Source organism: Sorex fumeus, unplaced genomic scaffold (assembly GCF_029834395.1).
Source record: "Sorex fumeus unplaced genomic scaffold, SorFum_2.1 ptg000075l, whole genome shotgun sequence".
Lineage (NCBI taxonomy): Eukaryota > Metazoa > Chordata > Mammalia > Eulipotyphla > Soricidae > Sorex > Sorex fumeus.
In genome coordinates, this window is record NW_026606132.1 from 22,115,339 (window position 1) to 22,134,425 (window position 19,087).

The window sequence follows — 19,087 nt, forward strand, 5'->3', positions numbered from 1 at the left end:
GGGGAGCGGGAAGGACACTGCGATTAGTGGTGGTGGAAAATGGGCACTGGTGGAGAGAATGGTACTCGATCATTGTTTAACTGAAACCCAAGCACAAAAATTGTAAGTCTACAACTGTACCTCATGGTGTTTCACTAATAAAAAAATTTTAAAAATAGAAGAAAAAAAAGAATTCAATTTGTAGCCTGCTTTCACTTCATTGTACTTCAGATCAGACCCTATTTTTAAAATTTAGACTAATATGACTAAAATTTTCAGTATAACCCCACCCATATGGATTGTGCTAGAAAGTATATTAACAGAAATTATGCCCATAAATTTTAGAAACCTATTATGTAGATACAAAATCAGAAGATAGTGCTAGAAAAAATGTTATAGACTTATTTAACACGAGGATATAGATTCAAAAATCCTGCTGGTGTGCATGTACTGAATCAAACAAGTCCAAAGTAGGCTTATTCTAAGGATAGAAGGATACAATAGTAGACCAAAAGAGAAAATGTACATGCTTTTATGAAATGGTGCAAATTAAGAAATAATATCAATCCTTTTAAGTTTTAAGATGTCTTATAAAACTATAAATACAAGGGAGCATCGCTTTGCAGAAGTAAAGTAAAGTAAACACAAATGCTTCTCAAAGCACTTCCTTTAAGACCAAGAACAAGGTAATACTATCACGGTCACGGTCCTCCTGTTATTCATCGATTTGTTCGAGCGGGCCCAGTAACATCTCCATCGTGAGACTTGTTGTTACTGTATTTGGCATATCGAATAAGTCACAGGTAGCTTGCCAGGCTCTGCCGTGTGGGTGAAATACTCTCGGTAGCTTGCCAGGCTCTCCGAGAGGGGAATACTATCAATATTGTAGCTATAATTGGACATAATACTAGAGCATCTTAAATCATATGAGAAATGACTTATAAAGACTAATCTGTCTTTTCATACAATTTAATTTACAAGGAAATCCAAGAGAATCATGAAATAGGGAGGAGAGAATCAAGAGCATTAGATTCTAACTTTATAGACTCTGTATTATGCCTACACAACTTCCATGTCACTGTTCTGAGCATGACCATTGTTCTGGCTACCCAGGACTGAGGGGTTTCTCCGAATGCAGGTGTTCTCACAGGATAACCCTGATGTAGTCATCCTAATTCAGAATTTCTTCCCTCCAGAACTGTCACTGTCCTCCCGTTGTTCATCAATTTGCTCAAGTGGGCCCCAGTAACGTCTCCATTTTGAGACTTGTTGTTACTCTTTTTGGCATATCGAATACGTCATAGGTAACTTGCCAGGATTTGCCATGAGGGTGAGATACTCTTGGTAGCTTGCTGGGCTCTTTGAGAGGGGCGGAGGAATCGAACCTGGGTCGGCCACATGCAAGGCAAACGCTCTACCCACTGTGCTATCTCTCCAGCCCTTCAGAACTATAAAATTTATTTTCCTTTCAAGTTATTCTATATATTAACAATTATTCATTTGGGTATTAGATTTTATCCAGCATTCATAGATACTTTAACCATAAGGTTTACCCATGTTAGCTCAATCTGTTCTTTTGTCAGAATTCTCTTTTCCCTTTAAGAATAATGCCGTACTTAATGACATGGGAAAATGTTCATGTGTAGAGCGGAAAAGTGCTGATTACAGAACTATGTAGTGTTGGGTAATATCTTTATTGTAAAAGTATATCATATATTCAGTTCTTCAAAAATTGTGATAGCTAGCAGAGCTTATGCAGATATAATTGACTTAAGAGCCTTTGGGGATATTACTTTGGATGGGAGGGAACAATATAGGATGACAAAAAGGGAAGGATGGAAGAATTGCAGAAGGAAAATGGTAAATATTGGGAGATAACAGAGTACTTCTACTGTAGTAACATATTAAACATTTATGACATATAACTTTTACTTCTTTGCATATTGGAGAAAGAAAGTGATCTAATGTTATTCCTCATAGCTCTGGCTCCAGATTGCATTGTCTTATTGAACATGTAACTAGGTCGTTGGAGAAGGTATTTTAAACAATCGCTTACTAAGGGGATTTTTTTTTTCAAAATCCTTGTTTCAAACCAGGACAAAAATAGAATAAGTTAACTAAAATATATTTGACTGTTAAATATCCTTAGAAAGGCTCGGGTGTATTTCAAGTTTTTATGGCAGTAAAACAAACCATTAACTTCAAGGCCAGACTCAAAACAGAGCTTTGGTGAGCTATTGGGTCATAAAATTATGGACATCTGTTCTTGGAATTTTTGGGTATATGTGTGCAACAGTAATAAAATTCCATATGAGGTATTTTAAAAATTAAAAGTACATTAGGTAGAGAAAAGGATATGGGTATGACTGTAAAGGAGTAGCACTAAGAAGATATTTTATTTATATTTAATAAAGTTGTGTAAGATCATTTGTTACATTCAATATTTCAGCACCAATCCCACCACCATTGCACCTTCCCACCAATGTATTTTCCAATTTCCCAGTCACCCTCAAGCCTGCCCTATTGCAGGCCCTGAATAATTTATTTTATATTGCTTGTTATAAATAATTCGCTAAAATGATAAAAGATGTTTTCTTAAAAGAAAGTGAGTGAAAATTATTGTATCTCATCATGAGCCCTTAAGCCCATGTATAAGAGATTACTAATATGATTTTACAGGTGTGTTTATATATTGTTGAACAAGATTGATCGCCTTCTACTTAGTATCCCATTCAATGTGATGTGATACTCCTGGTTTATAAGTGATGTAGAGTTTCAGATGTTGCACAGTCACATTTGCTGTAGGAATTTTAAAATTTTGAATGGAGTGATGCAGTAGGAGTTAAATTTTTAACTGGATGGTGACTTTAGTTGCCCCAGACAACTCTGCCTGGCACGATTTTGACATTTATATGAGTCTCTGGATCACGGCCATTTAATGAGCTTATTTGGGGTTGGAGGCAGTTCATATGTGTGGCTGGCAGGCTTTCAGAAGAACAGGGAGATGGGGAGAGGCAGCCCAATCCCGACTTCATGAGAACCTGGAGATTTCAGTCACAAACCCTGCGTATGAGTTTTTCAACAGATTCATTTCTGGATGAGGCTCGTCCCAAGCTGCGAGGTCCAGGTGTGAGTATGGTGGTGATTGTGGAGTGTGGAGGTTTTAGGCTGCTAGGGCTCTGTTTGGGTGGGTGCTGGGCTCACCTGCCTCGTTCCGGCGTGCCCTTGATGACTCAACCTGGCATGGGGTCTGGAACCATCTCTGCTAAGATCTTTTTTTATTATGGCTTAGTTTTGTATCTGGACTGTAGTAATGATAACAGTGAACCTAAACATGAGCTAAAATAACAAAATTATTTGGGCTTGGAAAGTAGTACAGTGTGCAAGGAGCTTTCCTTAAACAGACAAACTGGGTCCTATCTCACCACCAAATATGGTCTCCTGAGCTCTGCCAGAAATTTCCTAAGCACAATGCCAGGAGTATATCCTGAACACAGCCAAATGTGTCCCCCAAATTTAGAAAAAAGATACATAATTATATATAGGCATTGCACCAAAGATAGTTTCATGGTTTTTATACTGTTCTATAACTATTACATGTAACATAAAATTTGCAGTAAACTGAGGGAAGGATACGTGGGAATCTTTCTGTTCTATTTTGCAACTCCCCTCCAGTCTGCAATTATTTGAAAATAAATGTTTACAAAATAGGAAAGGACAAATGAAAATAGGTCATGTAGACTAGCATCTCCCAGGAAAACCAGCATAGCCTCCAAATATTGTCTACTTTGTTTTAGTCGAGCACCAAGACTGGGAAGAAAAGGTTTCTCACTGACTGACACCTGTGTGCCTTTACAGATAATGCGTTAGACAATGGAAGGCTAAATATAGCCTTATGAGCCTTGGTCATTTTCGCTTTTATGTAGGCCACAGTATCTTTTTGCAGTGAGGTGAATGACCTTCCCAAAACTACAACTTTCAATTTTCTACAACTTATTTTTTTTGTCAGTTGTGTCAAGTGATCAGTTGATTCACTAAAGGGGGAAAAGTCACCTAATAAATTAATTGAATAATTAGTCACTGAGAGTAGAAGGTATTTTTACCCTCCATTCCTCGCCTATGTTGTTCAAGAGTATCCACTCCAAGAAGTGTCTACTTATCTTACTTATGGGAGAAGCAATAGTATATTTGTATGCTATGCTGAAGCAAACAGTCCAACAGAGCAAAGACACTGACAGTATAAAAGAGAAGTATAAAATGCTTGCAGTTATGTTCATTGATACAAGGGAAAGAAGCTATCTAATACATGAATGAAAATAGATAGGAATAAAAACCATTCATATTAATAGCAAAGAAAGCAGAAAAATGTAGACAGAAAGACTGTTGCAATGGAATTTTGTGGAAGTTCTGATTTCTTCAGTTTTCTCAGTTAAGAATTAAGCAAAATCAGGGACTGGAGCGATAGCACAGCGGGTAGGGCGTTTGCCTTGCACGCGGCTGACCCAGGTTCGATTCCCAACATCCTATATGGTCCCCCGAGCACGGCCAGGAGTAATTCCTGAGTGCAGAGCCAGGAGTAACCCCTGAGCATCGCTGGGTGTGACCCAAAAGAGAAAAATAAATAAATAAATAAATTTTTTTTTGAAAAAAGAATTAAGCAAAATCATTAGCTTGCCAGCAAGAATAGCGGAGTTTGGGCAAGCTTGGAAACACATTCTGTGGACAATGCTCCAAAAACGACAGCTTTCAGACTTTACTAGTGGTAGTGTGAAATTATAATGACTTCTACAAAAAGAGGTTTAACAATATTTTAGATTGATAAGTCAATTGCAATTCTAGAAATTTATCCTGAATATGAAAAGTATGAAATATGTATTCAAATAATTTTAGTAGCAAAATGTTAAAAATATCCTGATCATTCATGAAGGGATTTCGGAAGGGAGAACGTTAGGAACGACATACCCATCCTGTGGAATTTGGTATGTCGGCAAGTGGACATGGCTATCGAAGAGATTTGAGTAGAAGTCATGGATAATCTTCTCCATTGCCGTTCTGGAGGATGTGATGGATCCATCAGGACGTCGGAGGGCAGTCATCTTGGTCTTATAGTTGGCGAAGGACAGGCGGGCGTTACGAATACTTTTCCCGGCTTCTGCCGCATCTATCAGTACTTCTGCTCTTCTCTCTTTGAGGTCTTCCTTGATCGCATCTCTGCACTGCTTTGCAAGCTCGGACGTTAGCTTGAGGTTGCCTGAGGCATGCGCCAAACCACGCTGGCGAATTAGCTCAAGAGTTTTCGAAGATAGGCGACTTTTTGTGGCTATCTCTCTCTTGGCGTTCCTCGCACATTCATGGAGGTGCTGAACCAGTCGATCGTATTCCTCATCAATGTTGTCAACAATGGCATCTTCCCATGTTGCCGCAATAGTACCAAAGAGTTCCCAGTTGGTGGTCATTCTGGGAGTTCTCTTTTTGAACTTTGCAGCCCTTTTTGAAGCAAACAGCACCCGGCCCAGACAAGGTCAGACCTGAACACCTGAAGAACCTGCCGTCAGTACTCATCAATACACTGGCTCGGCTCTTCACTCGCTACCTGTCTGAATGCAAGGTTCCATCCCAATGGAAAACCAGCAGGACCGTACTACTGTTCAAGAAGGGAGACATCCATGACATTGGCAACTATCGCCCGATCTGCCTATTGTCTGTCATCTACAAGCTGTTCACTCGAGTCATCCTGAATAGGATTGGCAGAACACTAGATGAAGGACAACCATGCGAGCAAGCAGGGTTCCGCAAAGGATTCAGCACCATCGACCATATCCACATGGTAACCAAGCTCATTGAGGTTTCTCGGGAGTTCAAGATGCCGCTCTGCTTAACGTTCATTGATTTAAAGAAGGCCTTTGATTCTGTTGAGACGGAAGCGGTCATTGAAGCCCTAGCCAATCAGGGCATTCAAGCCCAATACATCAGGATCCTCCGTGAGCTGTATTGCGGATTCACTACCAGGATCTCACCATTCTACAAAGAAGTGATCGTTGATGTCAAGAGAGGGGTGCGGCAGGGTGATACCATTTCACCGAAACTCTTCAGTGCCACCCTCGAGAACATCATGCGACGACTGGAATGGGAAGGAATGGGAGTGAAGATAGATGGTCGGCAACTACACCACCTCCGCTTTGCTGATGACATTGTTTTAATAACACCAAACATCAGCCAAGCGGCACAAATGCTGGCCGACTTTGACCGTGAGTGTGGAAAGGTAGGACTACAGCTGAATCTTACGAAGACAATGTTTATGAGAAACAGCCTTGTTCCTGACGCCCCATTCACTCTCAATGGAACGACAATCTCCGAATGCAACAGCTATGTGTACCTAGGTCGAGAGGTCAACATGAGAAATGACCTGGCACCCGAGCTGCGCAGGAGGAAGAGAGCGGCTTGGAACGCCTTCAAGAACGTCGAAGAAATAGCTAAGAGGACGAAGAACCTCCGGCTCCGGGCACATCTCTTTGATTCCACTGTTCTTCCTGCATTAACATATGCCTCAGAGACCTGGGCCCTACGCAAACAAGATGAGAACGCCATTCAGGTCTCCCAAAGAAGAATAGAAAGAGCTATGCTTGGAATAACACGTTTCACTCAAATGAGAGAACGAATCCGGAGTTCTGACATCCGTCGACGATCAAGGATCAGGGACGCTGTCTCATATGCCAAGGTGTCGAAAATCAGATGGGCTGGTCACGTAATGAGATTTAAAGACGACCGTTGGACTAGAGCTGTTACTGATTGGATTCCACGGGATGTCAAGAGACCGCGTGGCCGCCCACCTACCAGATGGTCAGACTTCTTTGTCAAGATCATGAACGATCGGTTTGAGGCCCTCCATGTTCCCGGAGCGAAGAGATGCCATTGGGCTACACTAGCACGCGACAGGGACAAATGGAGACGTTACTGGCGCCCGCTCGAGCAAATCGACGACTAACGGGAAGTTAAGTGATTAAGTGATTCATGAAGGGACTGGTTGATGGAGTACTATGCAGCTGTAGAAGGAATATCTGTACAAGCGGACATTAACACACAGGGAGAATAAACTAGAAACTAAGAGAAATGATTATATACAGGGAATAGGTAGAAATAGGGTACAAGGAAATTCAGTGATGATACAGAAAAGACATCTATATTTCTTTGTTCACTGCAGCACTCTTTATATTTTTTAAATGTCATGCAGTAGCTATTCAGGAAGCAGAGGACTCAGTCACTTTAATTCAACCAGAGACTTTGTATGCCTTTTGTTTATCTCTGGTTCAACCCTAGTTTTAGGTTGCAGCCCTCTAGGAATTCCAACTGAATTAGGGTCTTCTTGCTAGGGCTTCTCCTTATTGGCAGGTGAGACACCAATGTTCTCCCCTGAGCACTGTGAGCTTGTCATAACTTGATTTGTTCACCTGATGTTTTGTGCCTGACTTCTTACTCTCATCCTCTGTACAGTTTAAAACTCAATGTTGCTAGGAGAAAATCTGTCCCAAGTGTTGAAGTCCATCTTGTGTCCCCACTATCTCTCTAGGACCGTGGTGTCATCATACTAACAACTGCATTTTTAGTTCCCCCAGCTCCAGAGTGACCTAAAGTTGCCCTTCTTCTCTCATTCCCTGAGAAATATCCTGAGGGAAAAGCAGCATGTAAAAAGTAAGTCTCACTTTAATGAGCTCCCTTCTTTCTGCATGAAGTCTCTCAAGTTCAGGCTGATTTTATTAATATTCTGACTTCTTCACTATGGATATTTTTAAACCAGTATTTTCTAGTTTGTCTTGTTAGAAGACTGGTTTGCTGCAAGCTACTATATCATAAAGTTGGAATTAATAAGAAGTGCATACAGGTGTCTATGTGTGGGTGTATAGCTGTATTTACCCTTACCTATGATCATTGATTGCATAGATAGAGCGACACTCATTTTTGTTTGTTTTGGGGCCCGCAACCCACCAGTGCTTAGGAGCGACTCCTGGCTTGATGATTGCTTCTATCAGTGCTCAGGGAACCATGACATGCCAGGGAGCGAATCCCGTCCTCCTGCACAAAAGTCATATGCTCCAAACCATCCATCTCTCTCTCCAGGTCAAGAGAGTACTTTGCTAGTAGAAGTGAAACCACCTAGTAACGAGATACTTGCACCTACACATCAGTATCCACTAAGCTGAATGTGGGTGCGTAGCAAATGGCTGATTTCAGGGAAAGTCTAAGTTCACAGTGATCCTAGGTATCTTGTTGTACCAGAACAGAAGAAAATGATCACAGAGTTATCGGGACATGTATTGATGACACTTGAGTCAACTTGAAGGAATGCTAACTAGTTAAGAGTGGAATGATTTGGATATCAATAATGATGATAGTAATAGTCTATACTACATTGAGGTAAAAATCCATGAATCCATGTGATCCTTGAAAAAACTGGGAAGGATACATAGAGTCAACTTCTGCTTTGGCTTTTACTCTAACAGAAGCGTGTCAGCTATTAAACGTGGAAGGAACTATACGCACAGAAAACTGTTGTTTTGTAACGCCCAAATTGGTTTACATAAAGATGATTAGTTGGTGTAAATATGACTGGGTAAATGTTGTTGGAAACAAGCACTACATTAGAATAGTTTAATCAAGGGGAGAAATGTGCTTTTATACTGGAAAATCCCAGTGGTTACTACTTTAAGTAAGTAGTAACATCAATACTGGTGTTAGCTGACATTCGGTTCCTGCCGTATGACAAGTACGAGAAGTTCATGCTGACTTAAATGACTTCTGTGGCATACTTGCCGTAAATATTTAACCTGAATCTCATGATGAGAAAACAGGTGATTTTTACAATGTTGAGCATGCTGCAGGCCGATTGGTCTGGACTTTTCAGAAGATTTGATGTCACGTAGAACAGAGGGAGTTGGGAGGATTGTTCTGAACTGAAGGAGCCTAAAGGCATACAAACAGCCAAATGCTCCTTATGGAATCCTGAGAAGATCATGGACTGGAAAAACAGAAGAAATAAAGGATATTTGAGGAACAATAGATTAAATTTTACTATGGAATGGCTGAGTCTCTTGCCCCCGTGCCTGGCTGCCCTCACCGGGGCCCCTTGGAGGGGAGCGGGTTGAGTTTCCTTCCCCGCCCCGACCAGGGCTCTGGCAGCCGAAGACCTCCAGAACAAGCCACCACCATGCTGAGACCACTCTCCACACGCATGAAGGTAGCGGCAGAGGAACAAAGGCATGCGGGTCCCGGGGCTGAGATCTCCAAGCCTACTAGGATCGGGGCTGAGCATCCTCCACCAGACCCTCCAAATTCCAGTAGACGGGGGTCACACCCACCAACTGGCCCCCTGGCGCCATGTAATCCCATCAATGGCCAAGACTCAGAGACTATAAAACCCAGATCCCGGAAGACATCTTATTATCTCATTCCTACTTTGGACAAACTGGCAGGCTACTGAATGTAACCTGCCCACACGGCAGAGTCTGGCAAACTCCCCGTGGCATACCCAATATGTCAAATACCAGTAATAATGAAGGGTCTCATTCTCCTAACTCTGACAGAGCCTTGAATATGGCACTTTTAAAAAAAACCTCAGGGCTAGGATGAAGGAGACATTACTGGGGCCTGCTCGAGGCAATCGACGAATAACAGGATGGTCGTGATCGTGATGGAATGGATGCGGGATACTACTGCACTTATAGCGATAATGTTTAGGTGTGCACATGTTGGAGTAAACATTATTTTGTTCTTGAGAATGCATACTGAAATATTTGTAACGGTTTCATGCTGAAAGCAGCATACTTGACTATGATTTTTAAAAGGAAAGTGTGGGTGTGAAGCAAAAATGGAGTGGGTGTAGCACACGTTAAAAGCCAAGCTTTTGACTAGACTTTTCACCCCAAATCCACAAGATGGCAGTAGAGGACCATTCTTAGAATATATTTCTTTCTGGCCTTTTTTAAGGTGACCGTATTTTCTGATTTGAAAAATAGCCAAGTGAGCTCTAGCTGTGCATTTCTTTTTCGTTTCTGAATAAATTTATATGAAAAGTTATGCCAACGTATGACCACTAACTGTCTTTTGTTGGAATTATTTGGCGAATTGCTTTTATTGAAATACATGTCATTTTATTAAATTTGGTCCACGAAAAAATGTGTGTCTGGGCATTTTGCTGGTGAGAATATCCGCAAAATTTTTTTCACGTCTGTAATAAGGTGCTGGGTTATCACTTCCAAAACGAAGATGTTTGAGGGATTTAAAAGAGTAGCGTTAGGTTCATGTCTTGATCATGTCAGAGTTGGTAGTCGTTTACAGCAGTTCTCTCGAATAAACCCTCTGAAAGAGTTTCAGTTTAGTGATGTGTCCTGAGTGTGAGCATTTGTTAAATGATTGATGTGGGAATGAATGCATGTGAGTAGTGCACAGCAGTCAGAAGACCCAAGGGATGAATGTGACACTCATGCCTGATTCCTCTTTATCCCAATTCTCAACCCCACACACGGAGATAAAATGCTTAGCAAAATACTTGTGGTCACATCCAGCAATTCCCTGCCAAACAGAATCAGACATTCACATCTGTTTATTTATTTATTTTGTTACTCCCCAGAGAAAAATATAGCTTATTGGTCAATGAGATGCTTAGCCATAAAAAACTTTCTCTATAAACATTTATCAAAAGAGTTCATTTTTTAGGGGTAACATGAACCAAGCTTGTGATTACAAAAAGCTTCCAGTCTCCGTGAGTGTGAACTGTGTCTCTTGTTTTCTTTCAAGAGTTCCTGCTTTGGATCAGGGCTAGATTTCTACAGATTGCTAGATTTCTAGGTGATGGTCGTAAGAGGACAAGCCTCACAATTCTCTTTCATTTTTGATTTACTAATCAAAGAGTAGGCTTTGTTTTCGGTGGAAATGAAAGCAACGTGATAACTGTCTTAAAAACTTGTGTATTGACTTGATGGTAAAAGAAAATCCTTGCTAAGCATCTTGATCTGGCTATATGGGTGGTACAGATTTGTTCAACAGGCTCACATAGGAGAATCAAGTTCGTGAAAACAAAATTCCCATATAAATGGGTCGGCAGTGTGTGATTGGTTTAAGGTATTTCCAATTTTTGCCTTTTTTTCTCTCTCAAATTCATTAGGATTAGAGAATTTCTTACTGATGGACTATAAGCCTCAGAGACTCAGCAATGTTAGTAGGAGCTAGAGGCTGAATAGTAAGTGGTAGTGTTTGTAGAAAGGAACTTTGAACTTTTTCCCCTCTGAATTCCCAGTGGAAACACTATGTTGTTGACTAAAAGAGCTTTTTGTTCAGTCGAGAACTGCTGAAATAAATGGACACATCTATAAATGGCTTGTATGTATCTGTTGAAAATAATGACAGATTCATAAATATTGACATGGGAGGGAAATATAAACTGTGTATTGTAGGAGAAACAGAGCAAGTTGTGGAGAAATATGTAAAATGCAATCATAGTTGGAAATGTGTTTGTTATTATACGTTTAAAAAAAGAAAATCTGGGAGACCATACACTAATTTGCTTAAGGAGGTTTATTTAGCATAAGGGAGAGAAGTCTTGCAGTGAAAGGGGAGTTACAAATTTAGTTTTTATATATTTTGTCTGTTATTCAGATATTTAATGAGAATGTAATCTGAATAAATAATATAAAGACTGCCTAGGTTGGCCTAACCCTCTGAGACCTTCATATGCTGAATATAATTGTTGCTAAGAATAATCAATTCTGTCATTCATCTTGAACCGACCAAAGCCAAAGAAAGGCAATTAATTACCTTAAAATGATATCCTGTCTGCATTCAAAGCTGTTTATAATATTAAAAGAATCAAAATGAAATAATGAAAATACATTTAAAAGCACACTTTTTGAGAAGGAAGGAGATAATTATCTAGAGGAAATGAGATATCTATACCAGGAATCTAGAATAATTTTTTTTTACTAAATATAGCACATGATTTAATTTTGAGCTTTCTGGCACACAGCAGAAGAGGAAAATAGATTGCCTCTATTGTTTGTATTATTATTTCTGTTTTCAGGGGGGGAAACTCCTGGTGGTGCTTTAGGGGACCATGTGGTGCCAGGATCAAACCTGAATCATGCACTCCAGGAACATCTCCCTGGCCTGAAGGTATTTTTGTATTTATATTAATAAAGTAATATAAGAAATTAATTTTTACATGAAATATTTTATTTTTATTTTTTAAATTTTATTGAATCACCGTGAGATAGTTACAAGCTTTCATGTTTGGGTTACAATCACACAATCATCAAACACCCAACACCAATGCACATTCCCCACCACCAATATCCCCGGTATAACCCAACTTTTCCACCCTCCCTCTGCCTCGATGGCAGACAATATTCCCCATAATCTCTCTCTACTTTTGGGTATTATGATTTGCAATACAGACACTGAGGGGTTATCATGTTTGGTCCTTTATCTACTTTCTGCACACATCTCCCATCCCAACCAGTTCCTCCAGCCATCCTTTTCTTAGTGATCCCTTCTCTATTCCAGCTGCCTTCTCCCCTTCGCTCATGAGGCAGGCTTCCAGCTATGGAGCAATCTACCTGTCTCGTGTGTCTGCTATCCTTAGGTGTCAGCCTCATTATTACATGAAATCTTATGTGAGCAACATTGAGAGTGACATATTAAGCATCTTTTTCTTTTATGTTTACAAAAGACATCAAGACTTTTAATTGACTGTTTCTCCAATTACCCTATAGAAAAATAGTGCCAAACTGTCAAGTCACAGCTTAATCAATGGATAAAAAAATCTCTTTGGGGGAAACTGAAGGAATATTAGTGCAGGTGTAATTTTTCCTGATGATCCAAACATTTGTTTTCAAATGTGCTAGCACAATAAAATCTGCTGGGAGGATTTTAGAAATTCGGGTTCCATGGACCACCGATGCATCTTGAGAAGGTCATATTCCAAAAGTCAGAAGCTGGACCCACAAGCCTCTAGTTACTGATAATCTTTGCATATTCTGGTGCAAATCCTATTTGGAAATGACTACAGTCTTATCCACGTCAAGCATCCAACATCTTCGTCCCGCAAGTGGTTAACAGGAGAAACAAACTTTAGAAAAATGCTTTTTCTGTTCCAACAGATGAATTGGAACAGGAGAAGGATTCTTTCAGTTTTGTAACTTGTAACAGGAAAAGCAAAAGCAGCATTCAAATTATGAGTTCATTTCTGAAATAAGAAAGGGATGTTAGACAATGCTCCCGGGATCTCATTTCATTCAGCTCTGCACAGACCCTGGGAGTTCACCCATCGCTTCTCTTAAAGCAATGTTTGATGGAAAGGTGGGAAATCCCCACAGGGCTACTCAGTCAGGGTTCAGCAAAGATGAAACCCTTGGAGGACTTAGGGGATCAGTGGAGCCTCCTGGAACTGGGTAACGGTGCTGCTCGGACGCTTTGAGCACTGTGGCTGCTTTAGAGGGCAGAGCTTCCCAGTGACACTCAAGCCTTTGCCTCACTTCCATCTTCTAACTCTTGTGCATCTCTGTGGCCTATTGAAATTCATATCCTTGAACCTCCGCTGTAGAGCAGGAAAGGAGAGTTTTTAGTTTTTCCCATCATGTGGCCTCCAGGTAGGTATGTGGAAGAAGGTCAGAGGATGCCAAATGCTAAGCAGATGCGTCAAAGTGGCCTGTGGAAAAAGGGGCGTTCTTTCACTATTGGTGGGTATGCCGACTGGTGCAGCCTTTCTGGAAAACAATATTGACATTCCTCCAAAAACTAGAAATGGAGCTTCCGTATGACCCCACAATACCACTTCTAGGAATATATCCCGAGGGTGAAGAAAAGCACAGTAGAAATGACATCTACACCTGTATGTTCATTGCAGCACTGTTCACAATAGCCAGAATTTAGAAACAACCCAAGTGCTGAAAACAGATGACTGGTTAAAGAAACTTTGGTACATCTACACAATGGAATACTATGCAGCTCTTCGGAGAGATGACGTCATGAAATTTGCTTGTAAGAGGATGGACATGGAGAGTATCATGCTAAGTGAAGTGAGTCAGAAAGAGAGGGACAGACATTTGTGGAGTATAAAGTAAAGGCCCTAAGGCCCTCCCGTTGATCATCGATTTGCTCGAGCGGGCCCAGTAACGTCTCCACTGGAGACTTTGTTGTTACTGTGTTTGGCATATCGAATACGTCACGGGGAGCTTGCCAGGCTCTGCCGTGCGGGCGAGATATTCTCGGTAGCTTGCCGGGCTCTCCGAGAGGGGCGGAGGAATCGAACTCGGGTCGTCCATGTTGGCTGCGTGCAAGGCAAACGCCCTACCGCTGTGCTATCGCTCCAGCCCAGTGGAGTATAAAATAACATATTATGAGGACAGTAGACACAAGGGCCAGGAATATTGCCCCATAGTTGGCAGCCTGCCTCATGAGCTGGGGGGAGAAGGCAACTGGAATAAAGAAGGAATTACTAAGTCAATGATGGTTGGAGGAATCGATTGGAGATGGGATATGTGTGCTGAAAGTAGTTAAAGGACCAAGTGTAATAGCCTCTCAATATCTATATTGCAAACCATAATGCCCAAAAGTAGACAGAGAGTATGGGGGAAATTGTCTGCCACGAGAGAGGGGGAGGATTGGAAAGAGGGCCATATATTGGGGACATTGGTGGTGGAGAATGTGCACTGGTGGAGGGATGGGTGTTTGATCATTGTATGATTGAAAGTCAAATATGAAAGTTTGTAACTGTATATCACAATGATTCAATAAAAAAGAGTGGCCTGGGAAGCTGCCAAGAGGCCCGGTATTTGGAGCTCTGACTCTACATATATGTAAAGCTTTGTGCGACACCATTGACAGACTCAGGTTACAATGGAAAGATAGTGACTTTCCCGCTGATCAAAGGCAGAGTGAGGGTTTGGTCACCAACAGGGTACTTGTTGCCTGGAGAGATAGTTTAGAACTTTGGACACTTGAGGAGCCCGTGGCTGACTCCAGTTAAATCCCCAGAACCATAGAGTGTCCCCTCAGCGCCCTCTGGAGTGCTCCCTGAGCACGGAGTCAGGAGTAGGTCCCCAGCATGACTCGGTGTAGCCTGCTCCCTCTCCTGCCATTGTGTACCCATCCGGGCGTCTGAGCGAACTCTCACCACTGAAAATTCTAGGGTTGTGATGCCAAAAATTTTGCTGTTTTGTTTGACATCAAAAAGAACCTTTGAAAATCTCAAGGAAATTTTCTGTTTGAGGTTTCCCTGTTTTTCCTCTGTTTGGACAAATGCATGGGCCGACTTGGGTGCTGCAGTATAGTAGAAAGGAGATATTCGGTTTTGGTTTTGATTTTTGCACCCCAGTTGGCTGTGCTCAGGGCTTACTCCTGGCTCTGTGCTCAAGAATCACTTCTGGGGTCTTGGGTGAAAATATGGGGTGCTGGAGATCAAATCCTGGTTGGCTGCATGCAATGCAAACACCTTACCTACTGTTCTATCTCTGGCCCAGAAAGAAGAATTTTTTTAAATGTAGGAGTACTGCTATTTATTCAGTCACTGATTAGCTGATTGAATTGGGCATGAACTCCACCTTACTTTTTTCATAATTTTATTTATTTATTTATTTTTCTTCTTATATTCTATATGCCAGACACAGTAACAACAGTCTCCAATGGAGACGTTACTGGGCCCGCTCGAGCAAATCGACGATCAACGGGAGGGCCTTTACCTTTACCATATTTATTTATTGAATCAGTGTGGGAAAAGTTACAAAGTTTTCAGGTTTAAGTCTCGATCATACAATGATCAAACATCTTTCCCTTCACCAGTATCCATTTTTCACCACCAAGAACCCCAATATACTCCCCTCTCACCCCTCCCAATGCCTGTGAGACAGATGATTTCTTTTTGTTTTTGTTTTTTTTTTGCTTTTTGTGTCACACCCGGCGATGCTCAGGGGTTACTCCTGACTCATGCACTCAGGAATCACTCCTGGCGGTGCTCGGGGGACCATATGGGATGCTGGGAATCGAACCTGTGTTGGCCATGTTGGCTGCGTGCAAGGCAAACGTCCTACCCTACTCGCTGTGCTATCGCTCCAGCCTGAGGCAGATGATTTCTACTTAACTCTTCTCTACATTGACTGCATTCATTATTTCGACAAAAGATGCACCATTATTGTTTAGAATTTCCCCCCCAACAATCAGAATTGCTGAAAAGGCATTGTGAAATACTTTGTTTTTTATAGCTGGTCATGAGAATCATATAATGTCGCGTGGCCGCTATCGTGGCTGCGTGATTTTGGATTTCTGCAAAGAGCCAGATAACTGCGAGATTGGTTTCTGTGCATCTGGTGTTATGGCTGTGCCGGAGAGCCATTCGTGGGGGGGGGGGGCAACTCATGACCTCGGTAGGGCGTGAAGGACGAGCCGGTACTGCCCCCTGGAAAGGAGAATCTTAGTACAAGATCCCCCACTCCAGTATGCAGTCAGATCAGCAATTTTGGTGACAGAACAATCAAGCATTTCAGAGCAGATACAATAAAAACTCTTCTCTTTGCATGTTATTTTCAGTCTGAGACTAGAGTATGGCGGCAGTACCTTCTGTGTATTACTATAGTGCTCACAGTCAGCTCAGTCATCTCTAACCAATAGGCCTCAGAGCAGTGCTGGCCCACAGGAAGTTTGGAAGCCACTGGCTGCCACCTTGTTCCTAAGTGCCAGTCTGGCCGGATATGCAGACATAAAAGATGGAAGAACACTGGTTTAGAGAATGAGCTTTATTGGAAAAAATATAACACAAGGTGAGACATAATATGCAGTACCCATTGTCCTGCCTCTACAAGTTATGTGTCAAAGTGGAAGTTTCTTCGAGCCAGAAATAGAGGGACAGAAATAGAATGATTCAACTCATTTATTAGACATAAAAACACACAATACGAGACTTAAAGCTAAGGACAGTAGAATCATGGGCCAGGAAGATTGGTCCATGGTTGAACACCTGCCTCAGGTGCTGGGGGAGAAGGCAGTTAGGATAGAGAAGGGACCACTGTGGCAGTGATAGTTGGAAGTGATCACTCTGGATAAGAACTGCATGCTGAAAGTAGGTAAAAGAACAGACATGTTAACCTGTAAGTATCTGTATTGCAAACCATAATGTCCAAAGGGAGAGAGAGACAGAGACAGAGACAGACAGACAGACAGACAGAGACAGAGAGAGCAGAGAGAGAGAGGTAAAGTGTCTGCCACAGAGGAAGTCTGTGGGTGGGTGGGGTTACTGAGGGTGAGAAATGTCCACTGGTGGAGGAATGGGTGTTGGAACATTGTAACTGTATTTCACAGTGACTCAGTCTAAAAAAATAAATGGAAGTTTCTTTCAGAAAACCACAGGGCTTGAATGACAGGAATTTGTTGCATGTCATGGGAGTGATGGCAACAGAATTGGAGCAATTTCTGCTCCTCCTTTACCTTGTTTGTTTTCCCATAATTTCATCATCCCCATTTTCATCCTTTGCCACAGGAATATTCATGCTCATAGGGGTAACTTCCATGCAGTTTAAAACAGGCAATTTATTTATTTATTCATTTATTTATTTTAATGAATCACAGTGAGATAGTTACAGACTTACAAACTTTCGTGATTACTTTTCAATCATACAATGATTGAGTACCCATCCCTCCACCTGTGCCCATTCTCCACCACCAATGTTCCCAGTATCCCTCCCGCCAACCCCATCCCTCTCCTGCCTCTGTGGAAGGCACATTCCCTTTCACTCTCTCTCTCCTTTTGGGTGTTAAGGTTTGCAATATGGGTACTAAGTGGACATCACGTTCAGTCCATAGTCTACTTTCAGCACACATCTCCCATCCCGAGTGAGCTCTCCAAGCATCATTCACTTAGTGGTCCCTTCTCTATCTCAGCCGCCTTTTCCCCCTGAATGGAAGGCCAGCTTCCAAGGCATGGAGTGATCCTCCTGGCCCTTATCTCTATTATCCTTAGGAAAACATCCAATTTAATAATAAAGTAAGTACATGTCTCAGGATGGTGCTGCCCGGAGGCATTTGGTCCAGTGTTCCTCCAAGGTGCTACATGGGTGTTTGGGAAGAGCTATTCTTCATTGAGAAAGGCTGTCCTGTGTGGGTTTTTCAGGGTCTCTGAATTCGGGGTATTAAATGTCAAGCAACCATGTCCACATCTTATGCATGGCCAACATAGTCCAGGATTATGCTTTTTTCATGCTGTGACTCTCATCAAGAAGTCTGCCTCTATAGGTGGATCAACATGGAAAGTATCATTTTAAGTGAAATGAGTTAGAAAGAGAGGAACAGACATAGAAAGATTGCACTCATTTGTGGAATATAAAGTAACAGAATGGGAGATTAAAACCCAAGAATAGTAGAAATAAGCACCAGGAGGATTACTCCACAGTTTAGAAGCTAGCCTCATATGCTGGGAGAAAAGGCAGCTCAGATAGAGAAGGGACCACCAAGTAAAGGGTGCTTGGAGACCCACTCGGGATGGGAAATGCGGGCTGAAAGTAGACTATATACTGAACATGATGGCCACTCAATACCTCTATTGCAAACCACAACACCCAAAAGGAGAGAGAGAGAGAGAGAGAGAGAGAGAGAGAGAGAGAGAGCGCAAAAGGGAATGCCCTGCCACAGAGGCGGGGTGGGGTGTAGGCGATGGTGTGGGGGTAGTGGGAGGGTTACTGGGATCATCAATGGTGGAGAATGGGCACTGGTGGAGGAATGGGTACTCGAGCATTGTATGACTGAAATGCAAGCATGAAAGTTTGTACGCCTGTAACTGTACCTTATGGTGATTCACTAATAAAAATTTTTAAAAAAGAAGTCTGCCTCCCCATATGTCATTCATTAATGTTTCATGACCCATATTTTAAATAAGAAAAAATATACATAAGAAAATTGAGATTCAATACAAAATTTTAAGTTAATCAAAAAAGACAGTATGAAACTAATATCCAAGGCCAGGGAAAATGGGTCAGGAGGACTGGTCAATGGCTGGAAATTACTACAAGGGTGTGGAGGATGGATGATGGCTCAGATAGTGGAGGGTCCATTATGGCAAGTTGGAAATGATCAT

At 41.7% G+C, this 19,087-nt stretch overlaps 1 protein-coding gene across 1 annotated transcript in view; it reads left to right on the forward strand.

Annotated features, from left to right (window-relative positions):
- FMR1NB (FMR1 neighbor) overlaps positions 1-3,878 on the forward strand; it is a 51,747-nt gene extending 47,869 nt beyond the window's left edge. The window contains exon 6 of the mRNA XM_056130252.1: positions 3,838-3,878. Within this exon, the coding sequence (XP_055986227.1) occupies positions 3,838-3,878 (41 nt within the window). The remainder of the gene's footprint in view (positions 1-3,837) is intronic.
- Positions 3,879-19,087: the final 15,209 nt, after the last annotated feature.